The sequence below is a fragment of the Sorghum bicolor genome, chromosome 10, assembly GCF_000003195.3.
Source record: "Sorghum bicolor cultivar BTx623 chromosome 10, Sorghum_bicolor_NCBIv3, whole genome shotgun sequence".
In the NCBI taxonomy this organism is placed as follows: Eukaryota; Viridiplantae; Streptophyta; class Magnoliopsida; order Poales; family Poaceae; genus Sorghum; species Sorghum bicolor.
In genome coordinates this window covers 231,254-256,027 of record NC_012879.2, presented here as the reverse complement: position 1 = coordinate 256,027, position 24,774 = coordinate 231,254, and the positions used below count along the sequence as shown (strand labels likewise).

Genomic DNA, 24,774 nt, shown 5'->3' with positions numbered 1-24,774 from the left:
AGTCTGCAGAGGCTGGGTGCCCGGGGGTAGCTGGCGCCGGCGGCGAGAGAGGCGGCCTCTGAGCCCTGCAAGGGATCAGAGCAGGGGACGGCAATGCCATCGCCGGCGCAGAGGTCACATGGCAGACGGTGCCGGCGGCCGAGGAAGCGAAGGCTTCTTGGGCCAAAAGGGAAAGCCTCGGCAATCACCAAATCGATAAGATTGATTGCTGGCCCGAAATCACCGGATGACATGGACAAAAGGCCCAACTCACAATTGTTGTTCCGTAACGTATCATTCAAGTAGCCTTCCTCCATCCAGATTCATAATAATAACACGGGAGTTAATCAATCAATCAATTAGCAAGGCTATATATAATCCCCTTCCTCAAATAAAGGAGCTCATGTTGTAAGTGTCAAAATGGAGCCCAGCCAGAAGCACAACAGACTCCACATAATACTGTGGTACGTACAGCACAACACAAATTCAACAGCTTCATGTATGTAAAAGAGGCACTCCAAACAAATAAATAAACCTCCCAAGCCAGAAGCCACAGCAAAAATTGCTCAAAGTCGCCAAGTTTGGCACAAGTAGCAGACCCTACTCATCTTATTCAATCTTGGTTATATAACGAAGTGTTTCAGCAAAACCTCATCGGAAGCTCAATAAAGCTTTGCTAAAAGGAACAGCAGCAGCCTGCAGTTCAGTGCAGTTCTTCCCATGGTTGAACAGGTTAAACTTGCTCGGTTCTTCATCAGTACTTGTTTCGCCACGCATTCCAGTTAAGCTTGAGCTGATACCACAGAGGAGAGACCCCGTGGACTCCCCTCGACAACCGAGAATCAAACACATTGAACTCACATCTTCGCAAGGTATCCAGGAGGACCTGGGCTGGCACGGCTGGGAGGAGCACAGGGATCGCCTTTTTAGGCACGGACGATGCCAGCTCCCGCGCCTTGTGCAGGTGAGCCTCGGCAACAGATGCAACCTTGAAAACTGCATCTGGAAGCCTCTCGTCCATCCTGACCTCCGATCTGCCACCCTCCCGTGTGAGTAGGCCACATTCCTCAGCCACACTAGCTGGGATATAAGGTACCGTCCCTTGCTTATTTACATGGTGAGGCAGTGCCTTGAGCAGTAACAGAAGCCCACTGGCTTTGCCGATGTGAGAGGCGGCATGATCAGCGACAGTGGACTGTATGCCACCAGCCTGCAGGGTCATGTAAAGGATGGTGGACTGGGTGTCTTCCGCGTACCTCTCCAACTCAGTGCTCGTCTCAGGAATGGTGCCCTCGTCATGGTTGGCGTCGTTTATCCTCGCCTCCACGGACCGCTTGAGCCAGTGCTTGCTAACCTTGTGGTCTGCGACGACCGAAGAGAGCGCCTGGGCAACCGGGTGCTCGACCAGCTTGTTGGCAAAGACCTTGTCGACGGCGTCCTTCCACCAGAGGAGGCGCATGAGGCCAGTCCGAGGGTCGGACACGACGTCCATGGCCTTTGCTGTCTCGACGTTGAAGGCACGGAAGGTGAACGCTGCCTTGCGCATGGCCGGAGGCAGGTGGAGAAGGCATAGGTAGTGGTGGTAGTCATAGGCGCGGACTTGCCTGACGCAGTATGAGAGGGCTGCCTGTAGGCTACTGCTTGCTGCTGGCGTGCCACTCATGAGCCCTGCCTTCCTGTATCAGGAAGGAAAGGTCCCTGCACGACACCTGGAGAGGAAATGCAGAGTGTTAGATTAGATGTACAGCAGCTGGGGTTGATAAAGTTTCTGACCCTAAAGGAAATGACGAGGCAACATGAATTGACAAGGAACGCCTGCTTCAGTTTCAGCGGTCCATAGTGATAAATATGAGTTACTAAGAGCATCTCCAACAGTTTGCCATTGAGCTTGTCATCCTTAAAAATTTAGCAAAATCAAGAAAAATCACTCTCCAACAGTTTGCCAATTTAACTTGCTATTCTTATCAACTTGCCAAACCTTGATGCCGCGCGCGCAAATATACGCGCGCGTATCGGCTTGCCATCGCGAGCGCAGACGTCGCCGATTCCCTTCCCGCGCGCGCGGTGAAAATTCCGCGGCTCTTCCCTGGCATCGACTTCCTGCTTCGCGATCTCACCACGATCAACTCGCGATAGCACCATCAGGTCCCGGCCGATCTGTTCCGGTCCGCCGCCGCGATCAGCTCCTCACGATAGCACCATCAGGTCACGACGGCCGATCTGCTCCTGCTCGTAGCCGCGATGATCAGCTCCTAGGCACCGCGATCATCTCTGGCTTGTCCGGCCAGCTCCTCGTCGCGGCCACGAGCAGGTAGCCTACTTCATCTTTTCTCGATCTTCATGCTGTCTCGATCGCCTAGCATGGCTTCTTCTTCGTGTTCAGTTGCTACCATCGTCCAATTGCTAGTTTGATGACATCGATCATTGCTTAGATGACATCACATGATATTTTTTGTGGCTGTTTTTCTTTACAAAGATAAATCTAGAAATACAATGGAAATACATATATCCTATCTTTGCACTTGCTGGTGGCCGACAACTTCTATTCACAGCTCTGTAGCAGGCGTCGACGGTGCATAAAAAAACTTGATTCAAATTATTGCTGGACCTAAATGATTCATCCATCGTGAGATGGAGTTTCTACGGCGGCATACACGCGCGAGGATCGGCCCTTCACGTACGTGCAGAGGGGAATAGATCATACCTGTCAACAACCTTGGTGGGCCCTTTATTTTGTTTTTTTTGTTTTAGCAAGTTAAAAATAAGAAACTGTTGGAGAGAACCTTTTTTTAAGTTGACATATTTTTTTAGCAACTTGCCAAAATACAACATTTGCCAAGTGAATTTTGGCAAACTGTTGGAGATGCTCTAACGAAATATAAAGTATGGAATTCGCAGGGAAATTAAACATGACATGACCAACGGTGAATTGCAATTTGGTTTGAGGCTGATCCGCTGATGAATAATAACATCTAGTGCAATCTACAACAGCATTACCGAGTGCAAAGAAATGCGGCAACAAAGATGGATAAACTAACTCCACTTTTCATTTAGAATGGAAATGAAATGTTAGTGGATGAATCGTGGTAACCTGACCTAGCACTAGCGGGTGCGGGTTCGAGGGCGACTGAGGATGGGAGACTGCCTGGTGCGGTGGTGGCTAGGGAGGTCATTGCCGGGCACCGGAGAGTCAGAGCCCGGTGGCAGCGGCCGGCCGCCGGAGGCGCACCGCGCAGGGCATGGATCCGCATCCTCAGGCCAGTTAAGAAAAGGGGGGCTAGCATGTAGATGCGGTGCGAGCAAGTGTATAACTGGAGGGAAAGACAGGAAGAGAAGCGTACGCGTACCTGTGCGTCGCCGTCGTACCGGAGACGGGCGGCGGCGATGGGGGGGATGATCTGCTTCTGCTTCTGCTTCTGCTTCTGCTTCTGCTCAGTTCTGTTGGGCGGCGGCGGAGCGGAGTCGATCGGATCCATCGATGGATGGGCCTGTCAATTCCTTCCTCGTCTGCTCAGTCCGGCCCGGCCCGGCCCAATCGAAACTGAAAGTGTCGTCCAGCCAGCCACGTGGCTCCGGCAGCAATGGGCGTTTATCCGACGACGGACTCGGCTCTCATTCTCAGCGACTGCCCACCACCCAGCCTTTGCCTTGCCCGTACCCTTTCCTTTCCCGGCGGCGGCACCACGGAGCGGCAGCGATGCTCCACGTGCGCGCCAACCCGCTCGCCGCCATTCCGGTGTACTTCTCCACGTCGCCGGCGGCGTTCCCTTGGCCCTCTTCCTTATCCACCACTGCCGCGCGCTGCTCCGTCGGCTCCACCGCTAGGCTCGCCGCCGCCGTGCAGTTCGATCCCCTCCGCTACGGATCCGGCTCCGAACCTTGGAACCAGACTGACGGCGTGGTCACCGCGGAGGGCGACGAAGAGCAGCAACGCGATGACTCGGAGGGGGAGGGGGACTCCAACGACTGGGAAGAGGAAGGGCCCCAAGGATCAGACTCCAAAGGCATCTCCGGCATCCACGTGCCGCGCCAGCGCTACATCGCCGTCCCCAAGGCGGCCCTCCTCGACGCCGTCCTATCGCAGCTCGCGTCCGACGCCGAAGCCGCGGACTTCAAGCGCTGCGCCAGGTGTGCTTATGTTACTTCGCCAACAACAATCTACTAGTAGTAATTACAGTATTTCATTTCACTCCCTCTCTGCTCTGCAGATGCTTGGACGCCATCCTTCACGCCGAGCACAAGAGGATGCTCGAGGAGATGCGCACCTCCTACATGCTCACGCAACGCCACCAGGAGGAGGGCGATGGCACTGCCACTGCCACTGACAATTCTTCGACCTCCGACGTCGTCAACGGCAAAGCCTCCTCTGGATTTTTCGGCATTACCCAACAAGACGGCACCTTGTTCCTTACTAGAAGCTTAGGCTTGAGAACTCTGCTCGGATTAACCCCAGACCCTGATTCCCAGACCAGGTAACGTAATAGTAATAACTATAACAAATAACAATGATAGAAACGGATACATGACATGTTGGATGCTCTCAAACTCTATTTGCTTATTATAAATTCAGTAAGCTAGTGCCTCTACTGACTGATTGATTTTGTGTGACTGCCGTGCTAAAAAAGAGTTGCTTTTGCAACTCAGTTTCAGCGCTCCTTCATGAACCTACTACGCAATGCTCAGTTTGAAGAGCTCTCCGCACAAGATCTGCTCTTGACGTACGCCCTGAATAGCGATTACCTCCTCACGCTGCCCATTTATGTCGATTGGAAGAAGGCTGCTCAATCTAATGCAATAATATTCAGGTCACACTTGTCTGATTCATATTTTTAAAAGGAACTATCACTCTTTGTAGAATTACTCCAGACATCCTTTATTTTTCCTCACTTATACAGGCGTGGATATGCGACCGAGAGACAGAAAGGCCTCCTGTTGGTTGAGAAACTTGATTACCTTCAATCAAAATTCTTGCAGAATGTCTTCTTCAGCCTCTCCAAGCCCTTGAAAAAGCCAGGCAAATGGCTTAATGAGGTCAGTCAATCTTTCTGTCCTCACATGCCTAGTGTTCATGATCTTCAATGTGACTGTGACCTCTTACTTATTATTATATCCTGTTCACCTGTCATACAATCAACACTAACTCTTTAGTGACTCTAATACTGTTGTACACTGTACACACAGAGGTGAAAGAGATGGTTCTAGTGCGGAAGTGACATTTGTCTCGGATTATCTATACATGTTATCATAACAAAACAGTTTAGGAGCTCCAGTTTTATTATTGTGCATCACAGTACATGTGCTTTTAGTTCTTTGGCCAATTAACTCAAAGCATCTATTGCTACAATCCATGTGCGCTCTTAGACCATTGCAAATGAGCTAGCTAACTATCAGAATTCGAGAATAATTTAAATGCTGCAGATTTTGCTACTTCTAGGCAACTTGTTATGAAATCAGCATTCCAATTATGTTCCTTTTTTCTCTGAACTCCTACGGATTTTGCGTGTCACTCAGAACTTTTGGCTAATTGTATGTGATTATTTTAGTTCCTGGCAGGCTTTGAAAAGATCAACAGATAATCCGGGATTTCAGATCTGGATCGACAAATTAAGAATCTGGCTTAAAGAGCAAACTTATGCAGATAATTCACTGCTGTTGATAGAAACATGGGACAAGCTTAGTTCTGATCAGTTACCTGATGCAGATGTTCCTATTTGGATCGCTGCACAAAGGGCAGTCTCTCGTTATGAAGGAATCCTGTCACCTGTTGGTCCTCGTGGAAGACTGTTAAGAAGATTGCTTAAATGGACTGGATTAATACCTTCTCTGCCAGAAGCAACAATAAGATCCAACAATGAAACTAAACATGTTGAAGGACATGTGAGGTTAGAGCCCAAGCATATGTATACTGTAGTTTTCTCTTCACTTTAGGGATACTTTATTACATCTTGGTAATATTTGTAGTTTATGCAAATGAATGCAGCCCAGCTCTACAGAATTATTGCATAAGGATCTGATGACCAAGCTTGTTATAAACTTCCAGATTTTTGAAGCATAGCCCATATTCGATTGTTCCTTGGCACATATTCTTCTAGCTACAATAGATATTACTATTACCATTTTATTGTTTATATACATAAATGTAGAAAGAGTTTGCTATAAAAAAACAAATTATACCAAAAAATTGTATGAAATGGTCATTTACTCATTTGCTTGCTAATTTTTTGTTGTTGTGATATTATATAACTCGGCCATTCATATCATATTTCATGACTTCGTAGGCCAAACTTTCTACCAAGAATTACCCTTGCTAATATATGGGAACCTGCAAGCAGAGAATCTTGCAATAACAATATCTGGGAGATAGTGAAAGCTTCTTTTGGTATTCTGTTTGGGAGGTCTACTCTTCAGGTATATAGAAAGTTGATTTTGGGTCATACATTTCCTACGATATGATTGTTGCAATGAAAAGGTGTGACTGGTTGTGTTGGTTCAATATCTGATTGGTCACATGCTTATATCAAGTGCAACAGGAACAAAAAAGAACAGGTTACACTAAAAATACACACATGGCCATGAAGTGCCTTGGACAGCAATACAAAAAAAAAGTTATTTTTTTTTGAAAGAACTGGCAGGAGCTCTGCCTTTCATTATAGGTAGTAGCAAGAGTTTATATACAAGCAGTCCTCATAAGGAGAAAAAGAACAGACTAAGAGAGGCACAAATAAAGGGGCAACAGTCTAGCCGGTTATCCTTAGGGCCCTCCTTCTTTGATCAATGTCCTCCTTGATCCTTGTCGCCACCCCTCTTGCTGATTCAAACGCATTGTTGAAGATACGTTGGTTTCGTTCTTTCCACAAGTTCCAGCAGGTATAGATGACAAAAAAAAAGTTATAAAAGCAATAAAAATGGCATAGGATGGACACAGCCTTTGTTCAAAATAATTTGACATGCTACTACCATGGATAGAGAACTGCAATATTTAAATGATTTATCTTTTGTTCTGCATAGACATGGGTATCAAATTAAACTAGAAACTTTGCCAGGAACCTGCATTCCAGGAGTTAATACTACTTTACACTGATGAAGCTGCTCAAAGTGAAAACAAGGATACATCTGAGATGCTTCCACTACAACTGAAAATTTATGAGAGGATTCCGATCCCAGATCTGCCAGTAAGTCCCTGAGTCTCAGATAAACCGGAAAAGCAAAATTTATCGGGTTTCCTAGATGTTTAAGGAAAACAATGTTTCCCAGATCTAGAATACATTCAATTAATATCATCCTAGTTAGAAGGCTTGCTATCTATTGTCATTACTCAGATGAGAAATCTATTGTCTTGATTACTTTAGTATTGATGAAGCCTTAAAAAGCCTTCACACTGTTGTATTTGCATCATAGTGACTGTCATGCTAAAATTTGTCTGCAGGTAGTTTTCCCCCACAAGAAACTGTCCTTCCGCATCCTAGATACAGTAATTCTCTATCTAACCTTTTTTTTACTCTAATGACCTGTTGTCGATGTGGACCCTTACTATATGACTTGTATACATACATGAGATTCTTTTCTGTTCCTGCACATAGATTTGTTGATAGTTTGCCTTTAATGCAGGTAAGGCTAGATATTGCTACTGTAATAGGTCTATTGGCATATGTCGTCAACTACAAATTTGAGAGTTTAGCCTCATCTCCGTAAGTATGTAATTTGTATCAGTATAAGCTGATGGAACAACATTTTTAACTAATAAAATTATATATAGTGATTTTGTTTCTTGCATGGTAATGCAGGTCAGCTTTTCTTCTTGATATAGTTGCTGGTAGTGCACTTGTCATACTTGCGTTCCGTGTGGCACTGGGCTACAAACAGACCCGGGATAGATACCAGGTAAATCATTTGCTTTTTCCCCCTTTGTTACAACACAGCAGATCCTTTAGTTGACTGTATATCTTTTTTTCCAGCTTCTGGTGAATAAAACACTATATGAGAAGACGTTGGCAAGTGGGTTTGGCTCGGTTTACTTCCTTCTCGATGCTTCTGAGCAACAACAGGTATATTAATCACCAAGCAGGCAAAGCATGATTTTCAATTTTGATCTTGCTATTTGAGGCAAATGATTCCTTTCATGATTTGCTTTTGTGCAGTACAAAGAAGCATTTTTGGCATATGCTATGTTACTCTGCAGAAAGAAGTATCAGGTATGGGATGTGTTCACCTTTGATACCTTGATACCTGGTTCTTTCTGAAACTACCCCACTTGTATGGTCCTTTGCAGGTATCAACTCGTGCAAGCATAAAAGATACATGCGAGCGGTTTATGTACGAGAAATTCAAGGCAAAGGTGGAAGCCGATAGCTACATTGTTTTTGTTCTCATGGTTTGGCATGAGATGTGAATAACTGAAGTGTTTGGATTTGCTTGTAGATTGAGATGCCGATTGACAAGGCTATGGAGACGCTAGTGCGGCTAGGGCTGGTGATTGAGCTTCCGACCGATGACGGGTCAAGCGTGATTGGTCTCCCATGTTCGGAGGCATATGAGATCCTGAAAAGCCGTTGGGACGGCTTGTTGGAACAGGAGACAGAGCAAGGTAGGTGGACACATGCATGGTGATGATATATAGATAGATGGACACAGATTCATGGTGATGGTACATAAGACTTATCGTATTCTTTTGTTGTGCAGGCTGATGAGTGATGAGACATGTACATTGGTGGTTTTCTGTTCCTGGAGTGAAGTGGAATGCAGTGCAGAGACCATTGTTGCAGTAAATCGGATAGAGGCGGTGCTGGTACTTTGTGCTGCTTGACGTGTCGGCAAAGCTGAGGCAAAGACGTATGCGTTGCATCTGAGATGAGATTGAGCTCTCTCTTATTCTTATAGGAAGGAGTACTAGCAACATACACATAGCAGTATATATACCAGTTGTGTATAGTAGTGGATATTCACGCACTAGTATTTCAGAGAAGAAGATCGAGCAGGCGAGACGACAGATGATGCAAATGAAGCGAGATGCAGATGGATATGGATGGAGAAATCGATGAGGTGGTACTTACTGTAGATAGGTACGTACATATATATGCTTGTATCATTGTTGCAACTATATATGATTGTAGGTTCTACCAAGTGTATGTGTATATTTAGTTCTTCAAAAAAGGGGAAAAATGTACGTGTATATGTGCGACGTGCATGAATAATCGTGAATTCGCACAGTATGTTATACACGATGTTAGTGTATGTGTACTCTGACCTGATGGTCGTTTTTATTTGTGAAAAAAAAAAAGTAATATACTGCTAGTATTTTCGAAGAATTACTGTCTCAATCAAATAAAAAAGAATTACATTACAAAGATAATATAAATGCACTTAATTATATATGCTGGGACGGAAGTAGTAACAGTCTGACCTGATGGGAATGGGATCAGGTTGTTGCAACGAATTTCCGTGAATTCCTCGGATCCGAGAAATTCGTGAAATTGGAGGGCCGGCGCGAGCGCGACTCTCCGGTTTCTGCGTGAGTCGTTGTGATGCGCTTCAGCCTTCAGTTCTCGCTCGCTATATAACAGCAACTTCCTTTATTTCTCCGATCCATCTCGATGGATCTCTTGAGCGGTTGAGCCATGCATCCTCTCTCTCTCATGATCTCTTCTCCTCTCGTACTAAGTTGTTTGCTTCTTGATTTTTTTTAATTAAAAGAGTCCTCTTCATCTTCATTCATCAGCTGTTGTCACTCACCTAGCTGGCAGGTTTTGAGTTCCGTGTGTTCTTGCAATGTTGCTTTCTCTGCTCTCTGGTTAATTAGTACTATACTATATGTAGATTGTTTTCTGCGTATTTGCTAGGTTATTTGATGAATTTTTAACTTACTTTGGAACGATGCATCGATATTTTATATATTTATTTATTATTTATAATTTTGGTCATCGAGCAAGAAGGCAGGTTACCCTTTGCCTATGAATGCATGGCACTGGAGTCGTTGTGCTGCTCGGACATTGACATATATTCCTGGTTTCCTCTCTTGGATCGATCGGATCTATGTATCGATCAAGCGGGATCAGGCGAACATCTCTCTCCTTTTTTTTTTATTTGTTTGTGGTTTAGAACTCTCTCCTGTCCATGTTTTTATGTGTTTGTGTTTTGAATCTCTCCCTGATCTATTTTAGGCGTTTGTTTGGATGCACGTGTATGTACCTTAATTTAAGTATTGGAGTGGATTGAAGTGCCCCTTCAATAGATGTGAAATGAGGTCGTTACATATGCATCTGAGAACAAGACCTTATTTGTTTGTGTTTTGGAACTCTCTTAGATTTATGTTTTTGTGTTTTGGATCTCTCTTTGCGATCCTTATTTGTTTGTGTTTTGGAACTCTATTCTGATCCATGTTTTGTTTGTGTTTTGGAACTCTTTCTGATCCATGTTTTTGTGCATTGGATCTCCCTCCGATCCATGTAGTCTAGTCTAGCTGGCTAAATTAAGTACTAGTTCACTGAATTAAGTTCTACATGACTCGTGTACAAAAATGTTGTGCCTCCACTACTCTCGCTTGTGACGAACGAACTGATGTTACCAGTAATTTTTGAAACGGATGGATCAATTGAAAACATAGGAAATTTTTTTTCCCAACCGAGAAATCTTTCCATTCCCATTACTTTCATAACTGAAATACACCAGACAGCAACTAACGAGTTTAAGAAGCGCGCCTAAACTGAGGAAGCAGGATGCCTAAAACTCTGGCTCAGAGTCAGGACATGTGCTCACAGACCATAAGGAAAAGTTGAGACAAAATGTAACGCTAGCATTACAGATTACAGACTACGGGCAAAACATGCCAGCTATAGAAACGATAACAGTAACATGGTTGCTGTTATTTCAAAAAAAAAAACACGGTTGCTGCAAAAAAAATGGTCGCTGCATCCTCTGAAACACTAAGGTACTCTGCTTCACAACCACGGCGCGAATGCATATGGAGAATATAATAAATAAATTAACAAAGTATTAGGATTGGAAACTTAACAGACGAAATAAAAAAGCAAAATCTGAATTCGTTCATAAGAGCAAGAATAGAAATGAAGACAAAATTTTGAAATGCAACAAAGAAAATTACGCCTAAAAGACCATTGTCATAGGCTTTGTTTACTTCCAAAATTTTTTGCAAATAGGAATAGTAGCACTTTCGTTTGTATTTGACAAATATTGTCTAATTATGGACTAAGAGCATCTCCAAGGGACTTTGCAAATAATTTTTGCATTTGATGTTGTTTGCAAATTACCAAACTCATTTGCAAAGTCTAAAAATAGTCCAACTCCAAAGGACTTTGCATTTAGACTTGGCAAACCCAAAGTATAGATCCCACCCCTGAATTTTTTTTCACCGATCGCGCCTGCGCGTTTTTTTTCCTTCGCGCCATTTTGACGTACGTCGTGCGTGCCAGTCGCCGCCCAGGCCAGGTCGCCGCCGGTTGCCGCCCAGCCCAGGTCTTCGCGCCAGTCGCCGCCCAACCCAGGCCACGTTCGTCGTTCGCGTCAGTTCGGCTCCGTCCACCTCCGTCAGGGCGGGCGCGCGCGGCAGGGAGGGCGGACGGGCGTAGAGAAATCGCGCGGGGTGGGAGAGCCGGAGGGACGGAGTCCGACGTGGAAGGTCGAAATTGTAGATGCAAAGTGGTGGGAAGGTTTGCATATATGCAAAGCCTGAACCTCTATTTGCAAAGTTAACCAAATTGCAAACCTTATTTGCAAAACCATTGGAGGGGTATTTTCTACTCTTTTTTGCAAATAGGGCAATGCAATGTTTGTTTGCAAAGCCCTTGGAGATGCTCTAACTAGGCTCAAAAGATTCGTCTCGTCAATTCCGACCAAACTGTGCAATTAGTTTTTATTTTTATCTATATTTAATACTCCATGCATACGTCTAAAGATTCGATGTGGCGGTGAATCTGAAAAATTTTGCAAAATTTTTAGAGAACTAAACAAGGCCAGTAGGAATGAAAAAGTAAGAAACAGGAGGGATATATCCCTAACTTATTTTGATTAAAATATATTAATAACAGAAAAAAAAATTATTAATAACAGTAGGGTAAAAAGGAGATCTAGATGTACAAACTTTTCATTTGGGAAATTCTATTCTATGGTTGTAAAAAGGGGATCCAATAATAAATAAATAAATGTATAATTGACCAGTTTTTTTTTTGGTGGATCGTTGAGTCAGCAGATGGCTCCACTCCACGGGCCGTGCGATGAGTAAGGGCCTGTTGCAGGCCGGGCTGGATTCCCAAGGAAGGAACTCCATCAATCTGGGCTGGATCCGTCCCTCTTGCCCTGCTATTCCTTCCTCCTTCCTCCTTCCCGTCCCGTGTGTGTGAATGAGATGAGAGCCAGGCGGAGGAGAGGAGAAGCCTTGCGGTTGCGGCGGGCTCACTGAGAGTGAGAGGAGACTGAGCGAGCGAGTCCTCCGCTCCTTCCCCTGCTGCGGCGGCTGAGCTGCGGCTGGCTCTTCTTCTTCTTCTTCTTCTTCTTCTTCTTCTTCTTCTTCTTCTTCTTCCAATCCTCTCCTCTCCTCTCCTCTCCTCTCCCTCCTGGCCTTCTTCCTCCCTCCCTCCGGGCTCCCGTCCCGCCCGCCGATTCCCCAACAGACCATTCCGCACTGCAAATCCCCGCTTCAACTTCAAGGTAGGCTGGCCGGGCCGGGGGACAAGACAATCAAGTGAAGTGAGTTTCGTGCTTATATTTATTATCCATTCTTCTCCGTCAACTGTCATACTACTACTACATACTGGGTACTCACTCACAACACATCTCAACTTTGTGTTACCCTACATTCTGTACGTACCATATGTTTGTTTGTTTATAATTCACCCCTGTTTATCCAAAATATATATGCCCCTTTTTTGTCATTCAATTCAATAGAGGAGGTGGGTTTCGTTTCCCACACCACCGCCAAAACTGTCCGTGACTGAGTTACCCTGTCTCTGAGTCTGAGGGCCCTTCTTCACCTGCTTGCTTACCTCAGCTGCAAAATTGCAAACTTTCTTACTCACCTAGTCCTACGGTCCTGCCCTGCTCAATTCATACTTTTAATCATCGCACCACATGCCTGCCCACTCGAGTATACTTGCTTTGCATCGACTTGCCTCTGTTATGTATTGTTATTATATCACAAAGAATGATGATGAGTCGGCACTGCCTTTCTCTGCTTTCTGCACTCCACTTTCTTCTTTTGGGGACAGGAAACAGAAACAGAGGGTTAGGTGTACTACATCTGTATCCCTCCCTTTGTTGCTGCCTGCTGCTTATACCTTTCTAATTTCCCAAATTACAGATAAACTGGGCAATTAGTTATTTTTTTTATCTGTATTTAATGCTCCATGCATGTGCCACAAGATTCGATGTGATGGGGAATCTTGAAAAGTTTTTGGATTTTAGGTGTAACTAAACAAGGCCTAAGTTCAGTTGCCTGTTTTAGATTTCTTTCTATATAAACAACACAGGGTGGGGTTAATGAGATTCATGCCATTATAAATTTCATCACCTATAAATAACACAGATTTTAAAAATATTCCATTACAGGATCCATGATAGTGGAAGTGTGGAACCATACTACAAATCTCTGGGGTTTTCGAAATATGGCACTACCTCCGGTCATAATTAGATGACATTTTATCTCATAATTAGTCAGCCCAAAAATGTCATCTGTTTATAATGGCATATTTCCAGTTTTATGATATGAATAGTAGTAGCTTATTTCAAAACTGTAAATTTATAATGGTATGACTCTAATTGTATACCAAGGCCTTATCCATTCTCAATCACCCTGTTTAGCTTTCCACAACATTGCTCCCTCGTTTCATTTCTTACCTGTCATACGGAATCATTTTAATTCTTATCTGTCATATGAAATATATTGCTGTATGTGTGTGCTCATTTCCAATACCTTGCAGCTCCAATGGCAAAAGAACAGGATGGATCCCCCAAGGTGCGCCACCCAGAATTCCAAAGGATGCGAGTAACTCTCACCATAGGCGTCATTGGCCTCTGTGTCACAGCATACATTCTTGGTGCTTGGCAAGGCACCTCAAACGGCATTAACTCTTCCTTAATAAGTACCAGAACCCAGTGCAAAGATAATGTGCGGTCATCTGGTGCTCGCCTGGATTTCCAAGCCCACCACCAGGTGGGCTTCAATGAATCCGTGCTTGCGGTGGAGAAATTCCCACCTTGCCAGCTCAAGTACAGTGAGTATACCCCTTGCCAAGATCCAAGGAGGGCTAGGAAGTTCCCAAAGAAAATGATGCAGTACAGGGAGCGCCACTGCCCAAAGAAAGAGGACATGCTCCGATGCTTGATCCCTGCACCTCCAAATTATAACAACCCCTTCCAGTGGCCAAGAAGTCGAGACTATGCTTGGTTCAATAACATCCCTCATCGGGAGCTCAGTATTGAGAAGGCTGTTCAGAACTGGATCCATGTTGAGGGAGACCTGCTTAGATTCCCTGGAGGTGGCACCATGTTCCCACATGGTGCCGATGCTTATATTGATGGCATAAATGCCCTTGTGCCATTGAATGAAGGCAACATCCGAACTGCACTTGATACTGGATGTGGGGTGAGTGACTGGAGCAATGTTTTTATGATATTGTCTGTGATTCCTTCTCAGGATTTGGGGATGATAGCATCTTTGCTGCTGTACAGGTTGCAAGCTGGGGTGCTTATCTTATGAAGAGAAACATCACCACCATGTCTTTTGCACCAAGGGATTCTCATGAGGCACAGGTACAGTTTGCATTGGAACGGGGGGTACCAGCCATGATTGGAGTGATGGGAACTGAAAGACTCCCATATCCCGCTAGAGCATTTGACATGGCGCACTGCTCTAGATGTTTGATCCCATGGAATAAACTTGGTAAACTTTTTCCCTTATTTGTTATGGCTTACAGTTACAATACATCGAACACAAACTGATTAAGATAATTCCACATGATTTATCTGAACAGACGGCATCTATCTAATTGAAGTAGACAGAGTTCTTAGACCAGGGGGGTACTGGATCCTTTCTGGGCCTCCAATCCACTGGAAGAGGCACTACAAGGGGTGGGAGAGGACAGAAGAAGACCTGAAGCAAGAACAAGATGAGATTGAGGACTTAGCGAAACGGCTCTGCTGGAAGAAAGTCATAGAGAAAGGTGATCTTGCTATATGGCAGAAACCTATCAATCATGTAGAATGTGTTGACAGTAGGAAGGTCTATGATGCTCCGCAGATTTGTAAGAGCAATGATGTGGATTCTGCTTGGTAAGATTTCTGCTGCTTTACTCTCCTTTTGTGAAGTGTTTGCTCAATTGGTTGCAGCAGCTCATCCTGATCTGAACAATTTAGGTACAAGAAGATGGACAGTTGCATATCTCCTCTCCCAGATGTGAAGAGTGAAGATGAAGTTGCTGGTGGAGCCCTTGAGAGATGGCCAAAAAGGGCATTTGTTGTTCCCCCAAGAATAATCCGCGGTTCAGTTCCAGGCTTCACCCCTGAGAAGTTCCAAGAGGATAACAAGGTGTGGTCAGAGAGAGTGAATCACTACAAGAAATTGATTCCACCACTGGGAAAAAGACGATACAGGAACGTGATGGACATGAATGCAGGGATAGGGGGTTTTGCAGCTGCATTGATGGAGTACCCTCTTTGGGTGATGAATGTTGTGCCTTCAGGCTTGGCCCATGACACCCTCGGTGTTATTTATGAACGAGGGTTTATTGGCACCTACCAGGACTGGTGTGAGGCTTTCTCAACATACCCGAGGACCTACGATCTCATCCACGCAGATAAAATTTTCAGCAGTTACCAGGATAGGTAAGGCCTTGTTTAGATGCGAAAAAAATTTTGGATTTCGCTACTGTAGCACTTTCGTTTGTTTGTGGCAAATATTGTCCAACTATAGATTAATTAGGATCAAAAAATTCGTCTCATGATTTACAGGTAAACTGTATAATTAGTTTTTATTTTTGTCTATATTTAATACTTCATGCATGTGTTAAAAGATTCGATGTGACGAGGAATCTTGAAAACTTTTTGGTTTTCGGTCAACTAAACAAGGCCTAAGGAATATCTTTGCTGTTCAATTTTGCTCTAGAAATTTTCTTTCCTGCATTCACCTCATACAAGACATGTGGTTCTGTGTGATACCTTTCTTTTTTGATGGCCTTCTTTGGTAATAAGGTTACAAGTCCAGCTTAAGAAAGTAGATACTAATGATGGAGTGATTGCAGGTGTGACATAACGTACATCCTCCTGGAGATGGACCGGATTCTAAGGCCTGAAGGGACTGTGATCATCAGGGACAACGTGGAGGTGTTGGTGAAGGTACAAGCTATCACTGGAGGCATGAGGTGGAAGAGCCAAATCATGGATCACGAGTCCGGTCCGTTCAACCCTGACAAGATCCTAGTGGCTGTCAAGACTTACTGGACCGGGAAGCCCATGGAAAAGCAATAATCACCGCCTTTGGTACTGTTTTATCTGCGAAAATCTAGACATGACTTGCTTTTGAGTTCTGTCTTCATTGCCATTTTTTATCTAGCTTCAGGATATCTGTATATAGGAGGCATGTGGACCATGTAGCTGGAATTGGTATCAAACATCTTCATTAGCCATATAGTATGTATGTGACACATTGCAATGGTGTATAAGATGTTCACTCATATTTTGATGTGCTATTGCAATCTAATAAGCTGATGCCTGATGTGACAAAAGGATATTGTAACTGATAATATGTTCCTGTCAAAAATACGATGACAAGGTTGTGGTACAGAAGAATTCTGTGATGAAGATTATACTATGGCCAAGTGCTGTTGAAAAAAAAGGCATAAAAACTTTCTGAACCGAAGATAGCATCTCCATGCAGATGCGTGTGTGCCCAGATAATCTATTCGACCATCAAAACAACCGTGACTCCATGCAGATGTGTGTGTGCCCAGATAATCTATTGGACCATCAAAACAACTAAATGAGGGCTCAAAGCTCAGTAGGAAGCCCAGGCGACTGCTTCGGGGAATGAGAGACCTGGAGGAGCAGGAGCTGATGCACCACCCTGATCAATGATACCAAAGTGTGCTAGGAGCTTCATGATGAGGACGCCTGTGGCATACGACAACCCGGAACCGCTGAATCCAATGGACAGGTAGTAGAGGAGGGTTGTGAAGTAAGTCCTGGGCCTCTTAACATGCGCCTTTCCAATTGCGAGCAGCGCAATGCACAGGAGAGATACAGCAGCGACCACCAACATTTTGTTCTCCCTGTTGTCGCTTGTCCTGAATGACAGTCCGTAGATGACTGGTGGCAGCAGCCCGAAGAGGATGTACGACAGTATGGCTATCACCATGTGCAAATGGTACTTTGATCGCCTTCCCAGCTCTAGCCAGTAGTGCCCCACTTGCTCACTGCTTTCAGCTACATCTCCTGTGTTTCGCAGATCAGCAATCTGTTTGTGACAAGGAAACCTTCAATTTGTCAGATGTGTGTCTTGCATGGTCATTGCAAAAGAGATTGCATAAAATTCAGGCAAGAGCAGTATGTTACATTGTGGTAAATTACAGGAATACCACCAATAAGGTTTGCTATGCCCAGGATGAATATATCCACTGCAAATGAACAACATAATAGCATTAAAGCCAGGGGGATTTGGGTGATGCCATCAATTAATGCAAGAACCAAGAAAGAAACTTACAGGTCTTGGAACCGCTTGCTGCTGCTGCTGATACAACTGAGAGGCTCATGATTGATTCAACAAGGCCGCCATACACTATTGCTTTCAGTATATCCCATTCATCCCTTGGAGCTGATAATGCAGGAACTGGTGTCTCAGCCTCAGGGACTGCCACTACTGTATGAGGTGGAGCTTCTGACTCAACCGGTTGGTGAATAACTAAAGTTGGTTTTGCAACCGTCTGGTTGTCCCCTCCTGCAGGCCATCATCATTAACTATATAAACAAAATAATCTCAAATACTGTGGTACAATACTGTATGAGGTGGAGCCAAATGTAGCTTAATTAATTTTGAGCATATGAACACTATGAAAAATGAGTCTCGAAATATTGTGAACGAGATATATGACGAGCAAATACGCCATACCCGGAAAAACTTTTATTGGGGGTACTGGCTCAAAAAATGGTTTGCTGAAAAATGGGCTGTTATCAGAGGGTGCCGTCATACCTTCCAGAATATCTATAACAAGAAAACAAAAATGTTACAAATGCAAGCATGCATATTCTATTGATATAGTTTATACAAATTAACAGATCTACCTTGTTTTTGACCTAGGTGCACCGAATCAGTCGCAGTATCACCAGAGGGCTGCAAGAGAGGAATTTGTTCTTGGCTTGCTCCATTTCGCTGCACAGTTACCACATTCCCTGCCTCTATTTGCGTGAATTCTGCATAATAAGAGGGGTTTTTTTAAAGATTAGAGGTTTATAATTCTTTTGTTACTCCTTTTCATCACATTGTGATGCTAGGTGTCTTAAACAAACTGTAGTGCTGCAAGTAACATGTGTAAGTTAATGAGTCTAACTTCCTGATAGTTGTTGTCTAATTAATCAGACCTACCTTGTTTGTGACCGAGATGACTGGTATCAGTTTTAGTATCACCAGCAGGCTGTGAGAGAGGAATTTGTTCTTGGTGCGCTCCATATTGCTGCACATTTACATGTACTGACTCTATCTTTATGGATCCTGCATAAGAGGTTTATACTTTTTTGTTACTCTTTTTCATAACATTGAGGCACTAGCTGATTATACTAGTTCTGAGCAAACTGCAACATGGGTAGTTACTGAGGCTAAATTTCCTGACTTATTCTCTGTTTATTTCTAATGAAAAAAGAAAAGAGTATTACTGCATAAGTATTAAGCTCCGTGTAACATGGTAATATCTTACCATTTCAGCAGCATTACAGCATTATTGTTTTGGTTATTAGGGAAAAACTTTAGAATTACTCCACAGTTTGCAAGGAAAACACCCTGAAGTACATTATACATTACAATACCTGCATTATTTGATGGCCTTGGACTATCTGCTGTCTGGAAACAAGAAAGAAGCCAACTTCCACAGTGTTCAGACGTCTGTTGTGAAGCAGAAGAATGCTGAACTTGAACTTGTTGGTTTACATCCCTCCTTTCAGATATACGGAATATATTAAAACTGCAACCTGGTGGCAACAGAAATATTAAACTGGCACATTAGAAATAATATCTACTAGTAACAACTGTAGAAGCACAGGTACATGGAGTTGTGATTAAAACTAAGATAGGAAACCACAGTCAACAGTGAGGTGTCATAGCACAAATACCTAAACTTGTTTTATCTATTTCATTCTTCCAACAAGAAACTTATATATGGATCAAGTCATGCAAGGCTTTCAGTCTTGCTTCTTGTACAGTTTTTTTTTTTTTTATCACTTGCTTCTTGTACAGTTAAGGTACCCATTTTTAATTAACCATGATCTACATATCTCAAACTACAGAAGAAATAATTTCAGATTTATTATTTGTAGATCTACAGCCATAAGTACTCATGTACTGATGCTAATTTAGCTTAATTGAAAGCATGATTGCCTGGGAGAAAAAGAGTAAAAAATGTAAACATTCAGATGTAAATAATAATGAAAAGTAGGAAGGCACATATAATGCGTGGAGGCAAGTTAAGTGATACCTGTTGGGATGAAGAAAGTGAAGCATGACAAGCATCTAAATACTTCGGGCGAGTCTTCATCAACTATTTGTCTTGGAACATTGGCAGAAGGCTCTACAAGCTGTGGTCTTTTTGGTGGTTCCTTACGTGCTTCTGGTCTTACTGTTCTCTTTCTCTTTTTAAGGATGACCCTTCGAGTTATGCAGGATTTGCAGTTGGGGCAATAGAGGTCATGGGTTTCTTGCTCGTCCAGAATCTTCTCAAGATCATACTCTTCAACTTTCACTTCACCCTTATTGACAATTTCATCCTTCTCCACTTCGATTTCATGAACTTCAGATGTACTCGTGGTGGCAGTGGAAACGTCAACAGAACCACTCCAGTTTGGCAAGATGTGTCTAGCATCACGGATGGTTGTAATCAGTTTCAGTCCATCTGCAATGGTCACGGTTTCACTGCTGCTGGAGATCTCATGCACCCCATTAGAGTGTGAACCATTTTCTAATTTGCCATTGTTTGAACTGTGGTTAGTTTCCTGAGCGCTGACGTTGTCCTGTTTGTCAATCTCTTTACCTTGTTCACCTGAAGTTCCGTTTGCGTTTTCTTTGTGGCCACCAACTTCTGTAACTTGGTTTTCAGCATGATCAGAGACTGAAAAGGAAATTAGAGTAGTGATGTCAGTTCGACTAGCTGAAAAATTGTGAAGCTACTCTTTTGTTTGCCATATGCAGAGAGTCTGTTTTGTGCAGTAAGGCCTTAGGGGGGAAAAAAGGACAGGACATGAAAAGAAATCAAGCCGGACTGAAGAAGACATGAAAAGAAAGTTTGAGAAGCTGATCGCTAAGGTAGTATAGTACCCATCCTACGTGTGTGAGCAGTCAAGACTAACCTCTGTATGGTGAATAATATAATGGTTGGTTGCGAACTAACGAATCAAGATTGCTGACAATTTTGCAGTGTCCCTGATGGTCGAGGATATCAGCTGTGCATGGACCACTCAAGCGGTGCGTCCAATCACAGTGCCGGCACTTCCATAGACCTTCAGTCAAGAAATGGAAATAAAGGTAATTTTATGAAGCGCTGCATGTCTAACCTTGCAGGAAGTTTGAGTTATCTGCAACTCTGTTTTCTTGTGCAGCACTGGAACTAAGTAAGTTGCTAGTAGTATAAGGAAGGAGGTTTTCATTTGAAAAGGATAGGCTGTGGATAGGGATGGACACACATACTAATTAAAACCTACCTTGGGCGTCCTTGTAAACAGACATAGTGTCTTGTCGAAGGTGGGAGAGTAGTTGCGAAGAAAGAAGGAAAAGATGAGAGGAGGGAGGTGTTGTTATTGGATTGGAAGCATAGGAAGTAAAGTAGGTGTAGATAGATAGATAGATAGATAGATAGATAGATAGATAGATAGATAGATATGTCATCGTATATAAAGATACGTGTTAGTAGTGTCCAACCGTAGCGTATCTGCTTGGCCACCCACCAACAAGTTTGCCCAATATAGCACGAGTCAGTTTAGACTGTTGTTGCCAGTCAAATAGAATTGTGTGCAAAATGCTCCATGTTTACTGTTTTTATGTGAGTCTGTTCACTTATCCGAAAAGTTATAGCTGAACATACTGTTCGCTGATTTATTATAAGAAAAAAATATTGTTGGCTGGTTAAAAAAAATACAGCTTATAAGACAAACGAATAGATAAGCTGAGAGAGAGGCTTCCAAATGAGGCGTGCGTTACCATTACAATACAGCTAAAGTAAGTTTGTTTGGTGCAGGCAAAATAAAGAGACAAGAGTCAGTTCGCTTGTCTGGAAAATCATGACTAAAAATACTATTCACTGATTTGTTGTGAGAAAAAAAATACTAGTTGGCAGATTCAGCAGATAAGCTCAAGCGAACAGGAAAACATGTGATTGAATTGTGAGGAGATAGAGGGAAAACATGTGCTCCCCGTGAAGAATAGCATGCCTTTTTCTTGTAAACGTTAATGATTTATATGAAGAAAAGGAGTGGAATATACAAGGTATCTAATCTACATACAAAGTCCACCTATCGTTTGATTTTTTTTAAAAAAAAAACGACTTTGATGGAAGCCACAGCCCACGGGTGATAGCGATAGTGATAGCCTCATGGCCAGAGAAATTAAAGCAGCAGCAAGCATATTGGTTGAGTTTTGATATTGATAATACAGGGAAAGGCAGCGCTGAGAGTTAGAGGATCAAGGCTCATCTCATCCATCAGTCAAAGAAATTGAAGGATGGAATGATAAGAATCCCTAATAATTTATGCTAATTTGTTTCAAAAAAAATTAATGCTAATTGCTCACTTTGTTATTTAAGTTTGGTTTGGCAATAATATATGCAGAAAGAAGCAGCAGAAAGTGGCGAACACGAGTGGGGGCAACCAACAGTAATGCAGGTGCAGGTGGAGGTGCAGCAGAGAGAGGTCCGGTACAGGAGTTGAGTGAGAAGGTACAAGGAAGTCTCTTGGATTGGGATTGGACTCCTACTCCTCCTACTCCTTACTCCTGCAGTGGGGTTGGGAGTAGTATATGATATGATTGATTGAGGCAGGCACCACCACCACAGGACAGGACAGGACAGGACAGGACTTTTTTTTAATTAGGAAGGGAGGAAGGAAACAAGAAGACGACGAAATCAAGGGGAGGAGACATGGAAATGGAAATGGAAATGGACAGAGACCGGAACAAAACAAGTGCAACAATGAGATGAGATGATTATAAAGAGGAGAGGAGAGGATGCATGGAGCAGAGCAGACCTTGGGTTGGATCCAAGAAGATGCTCTGGTGGTGAGGGGCCGCATCCTCTTCAATCTCGGCTGCTGCTGCTGCTGCGTCGGAGCTGGAGCTGGAGTGGGAGGGGTCCAGGTCCATCGTCGTCGTCATCTTCTTCTTCTCCCTGTCCCTGGTGTGCAGGAGGGCGGAGGAGGTGTCTTCCTCCTCGGCCTCGGCCTCGGCCTCCATGAGTAGGAGCAGGTGTGGCTGCTCCTCCTTGAGCTCCAACGGCGGCGGCCTCTCCACCTCCATCATCTTTCCTGCTAGCTGCCTTGATCGAGATGAGATGCCTGCTGCTGCCTTGCTTCCTTTATTTTAATTTATAGGAGTACTAGTAGTACTATACAGGATGGATGGATGGATGGATGGATGGAGTCATGGAGGTGGTGGAGCAGCAGCAGCTGCAGCTGCAGCTCTGGAGGCCGGGCCGCGTGATTAGCATGGCTGGCGACTGCCGTAAGTAAACGGATGGATTGTGAGGTAGGTGAGGTGAGGTGGCCATTAATAATTAATTAATTAATCAACCAATCAATCAACTGGGCTGTCATCAGCCGAATCGAAGACGACGACGACGGACTTGGCGATCGAGAGCCGGAGCCGAAGCCGGGATGGAGCGCGAGAAGCAGAAGCCACCGCCGCCGCTGGCAGACAGTGCCGCACCATGTGAGCGTGCGTGAGGACACATGAGACTGACGACACCAAAAGGGAAAAAAGGATAAGCTCTTGCATTGCACGCCGGATGCAAGATACTAATATAAATAATACTCCCCCCTCTGTCTCTAAATAAATTAATTTCTAAAATCTTTAACTAATTTTATTTAAAAAAATAATAATAATACCAATAACATAAAATAAATATCTTGTAAAAATATATTTTATAAAAAATCTAATGATATTAAATGATACTTTTCTTAAGAATTTGGTTAAAGTCTTAAAAAATTTTAACTTAAGACAACTCTGAAAATGAAAATTGATTTTTAATATTGGTAATTAATGGTTGGACCAGCACAGCACTTATTGGGTTTCAGACCGACGTAGTAACAATATATACTCCTACTTGCAACAAGATAACGAACATGCATCTTGAATGAATCAGCATGCATGTTCATGATGCATGCATGTTCCAACCGTGCATTGATTATTAATTGCCTGCCGGTACTGTACGTACCCGTACCAGCGGAGCACAAGAACAAGTATCCATAGCATGGTTGACGACTTCATCCATCCATGACCCCAACCCCATTACCAGGACGAATGTCAAATAAATATTCTATCTCTATCTTCCTTTCTATATATTCCGTTGTTTGTTAACCTAGCTACAGCTGTTTCGCAGCAAACATGCATAATAATAATATATATATATATATATAAATGATGTGCATGGCCCACTTCATGCATGTGTATACATTTCTTATAATATATATAATCACAAAATAAATTTAATTAAAATCAAGACATCGATCGTAGCCTCCTCAACAAGTCCATACACGTCACACTATACATTTCGAATATTATTCCAAGATAACCGACAACAACAACCATCAACAGTGGTGCACGTCGACGATGCATGCGACCAAATAATTCATAACCCCCGTAATTAACTTTAGGTCCCGTTTACATCTTTAGAATTGAAACTCATCCTAGTAATCATAATTAATTACTCCCTCCGTACCCAAAATACTTGACGTCCTGAGCTCCTATCGAAATTTCACAGAAGCTGACGTTGTAAAGCTTGCAGCTGCACGCGGTACGGCTTTACCCCTGACGCTCGCGTCCGTTCAGCTGGCCGCTCGGCCTCGATGCAAACGCCCCTGGTGCTCACGTCCCTTCAGCTGGCCAAAGCATTAATCGGCCTCGATGCAAACGTGAAGATGGCCAACCCGCACAACGCCATGCAAACGCGAGCGCTTTTTTCAAAAAAAAGTTATGGCTGCGAGAGCTCGAACCGTGGGCGTCCAAGCCTCTGAAGCGGTGACCTTGTCAACCCAACTACGAAGTATAGTTGTTCAGATTGCAAACGCACTTCTATTTAATAGGGGCAAGGATGGAAAGATAATCCCTAATTAATCACTTCTTGGTTACCACAATCTTGTCCTAAACGTCAGGTATTTTAGGTATGGAGGGAGTATTAGACATCGATCCATTAAGGATGAGGACAGTGCTCCAAACAGGTATCCACGGTGTAACTAAATGAACTAAATATAAATATACATTTAGTTCATTTATTACACTAGAGAAGAACCGCGGGTATCTATTTGGAGGGACATCTCCATCCTTAAGATCCATTAATAAACCAGTTACACTTCTCAACTAGGATATATATGACACATGGATCTGAA

At 43.5% G+C, this 24,774-nt stretch overlaps 4 protein-coding genes across 11 annotated transcripts; 2 read left to right on the top strand and 2 right to left on the bottom strand.

Annotated features, from left to right (window-relative positions):
• Nucleotides 323-3,495, bottom strand: LOC8066863 (NADH dehydrogenase (ubiquinone) complex I, assembly factor 6). Its single transcript, XM_002436278.2, has 2 exons — nucleotides 3,327-3,495; nucleotides 323-1,688 (listed from the first exon to the last, which is right to left on the bottom strand). Exon 2 carries the CDS (start codon nucleotides 1,640-1,642, stop codon nucleotides 734-736), a length of 909 nt encoding a protein of 302 aa, XP_002436323.1. The 5' UTR covers nucleotides 1,643-1,688; nucleotides 3,327-3,495; the 3' UTR covers nucleotides 323-733.
• Nucleotides 3,443-9,284, top strand: LOC8066862. 3 transcript variants are annotated; one of them, XR_002448430.1, is made up of 16 exons: nucleotides 3,443-4,107; nucleotides 4,188-4,451; nucleotides 4,605-4,784; nucleotides 4,875-5,010; nucleotides 5,533-5,861; nucleotides 6,258-6,387; nucleotides 7,023-7,151; nucleotides 7,406-7,450; nucleotides 7,588-7,667; nucleotides 7,764-7,860; nucleotides 7,935-8,024; nucleotides 8,118-8,171; nucleotides 8,249-8,314; nucleotides 8,398-8,563; nucleotides 8,659-8,808; nucleotides 8,938-9,284. XR_002448430.1 is itself a non-coding variant. In XM_002437622.2 (15 exons), exons 1-15 carry the CDS (start codon nucleotides 3,458-3,460, stop codon nucleotides 8,661-8,663), a joined length of 2,421 nt encoding a protein of 806 aa, XP_002437667.1. In that variant the 5' UTR covers nucleotides 3,443-3,457; the 3' UTR covers nucleotides 8,664-9,284. The 3 variants fall into 3 exon arrangements, 1 of the variants encoding a protein (XP_002437667.1); XM_002437622.2 differs by having other exon boundaries at nucleotides 8,659-9,284; XR_002448431.1 differs by lacking the exons at nucleotides 8,118-8,171; nucleotides 8,249-8,314; nucleotides 8,398-8,563; nucleotides 8,659-8,808; nucleotides 8,938-9,284 and having other exon boundaries at nucleotides 7,588-7,671; nucleotides 7,935-7,979.
• On the top strand, nucleotides 12,312-16,687 carry LOC8065363 (probable methyltransferase PMT17). Of its 3 annotated transcripts, none has more exons than XM_021448513.1 (6): nucleotides 12,312-12,746; nucleotides 13,908-14,572; nucleotides 14,659-14,869; nucleotides 14,961-15,258; nucleotides 15,343-15,810; nucleotides 16,227-16,687. In XM_021448513.1, exons 2-6 carry the CDS (start codon nucleotides 13,913-13,915, stop codon nucleotides 16,450-16,452), a joined length of 1,863 nt encoding a protein of 620 aa, XP_021304188.1. In that variant the 5' UTR covers nucleotides 12,312-12,746; nucleotides 13,908-13,912; the 3' UTR covers nucleotides 16,453-16,687. The 3 variants fall into 3 exon arrangements, with proteins under 3 accessions (XP_021304188.1, XP_021304189.1, XP_002437666.1); XM_021448514.1 differs by having other exon boundaries at nucleotides 12,312-12,639; nucleotides 16,227-16,660; XM_002437621.2 differs by having other exon boundaries at nucleotides 12,312-12,678; nucleotides 16,227-16,660.
• LOC8066861 (membrane protein of ER body-like protein) lies at nucleotides 16,697-22,876 on the bottom strand. 4 transcript variants are annotated; one of them, XM_021448510.1, is made up of 10 exons: nucleotides 22,420-22,876; nucleotides 20,533-20,682; nucleotides 19,665-20,294; nucleotides 19,000-19,161; nucleotides 18,563-18,688; nucleotides 18,262-18,390; nucleotides 18,170-18,181; nucleotides 17,684-17,917; nucleotides 17,536-17,597; nucleotides 16,697-17,437 (listed from the first exon to the last, which is right to left on the bottom strand). In XM_021448510.1, the coding sequence occupies exons 1-10, from the start codon at nucleotides 22,688-22,690 to the stop codon at nucleotides 16,979-16,981; spliced, it is 2,235 nt and encodes a 744-aa protein (XP_021304185.1). In that variant the 5' UTR covers nucleotides 22,691-22,876; the 3' UTR covers nucleotides 16,697-16,978. The 4 variants fall into 4 exon arrangements, with proteins under 4 accessions (XP_021304185.1, XP_021304184.1, XP_021304186.1 ...); XM_021448509.1 differs by having other exon boundaries at nucleotides 18,089-18,181; nucleotides 22,420-22,874; XM_021448511.1 differs by lacking the exon at nucleotides 22,420-22,876 and adding an exon at nucleotides 20,884-20,923 and having other exon boundaries at nucleotides 18,089-18,181.

Excerpts from the sequence above, each read along its gene's own strand:
- LOC8066863 (XM_002436278.2), bottom strand. The coding sequence starts at position 1,642 with ATGAGTGGCACGCCAGCAGCAAGCAGTAGCCTACAGGCAGCCCTCTCA.
- LOC8066862 (XM_002437622.2), top strand. The coding sequence starts at position 3,458 with ATGGATGGGCCTGTCAATTCCTTCCTCGTCTGCTCAGTCCGGCCCGGC. Across the intron at positions 4,108-4,187 it reads GACTTCAAGCGCTGCGCCAG|ATGCTTGGACGCCATCCTTC; the intron begins GTGTGCTTATGT and ends TCTGCTCTGCAG. Across the intron at positions 8,315-8,397 it reads ACGAGAAATTCAAGGCAAAG|ATTGAGATGCCGATTGACAA; the intron begins GTGGAAGCCGAT and ends ATTTGCTTGTAG.
- LOC8065363 (XM_021448513.1), top strand. The coding sequence starts at position 13,913 with ATGGCAAAAGAACAGGATGGATCCCCCAAGGTGCGCCACCCAGAATTC. Across the intron at positions 14,870-14,960 it reads GATCCCATGGAATAAACTTG|ACGGCATCTATCTAATTGAA; the intron begins GTAAACTTTTTC and ends TTATCTGAACAG. Across the intron at positions 15,811-16,226 it reads TTCAGCAGTTACCAGGATAG|GTGTGACATAACGTACATCC; the intron begins GTAAGGCCTTGT and ends GAGTGATTGCAG.
- LOC8066861 (XM_021448509.1), bottom strand. The coding sequence starts at position 22,690 with ATGATGGAGGTGGAGAGGCCGCCGCCGTTGGAGCTCAAGGAGGAGCAG. Across the intron at positions 18,689-18,999 it reads AAGGCCATCAAATAATGCAG|GATCCATAAAGATAGAGTCA; the intron begins GTATTGTAATGT and ends CCTCTTATGCAG. Across the intron at positions 18,182-18,261 it reads GCACCTAGGTCAAAAACAAG|ATATTCTGGAAGGTATGACG; the intron begins GTAGATCTGTTA and ends TTCTTGTTATAG.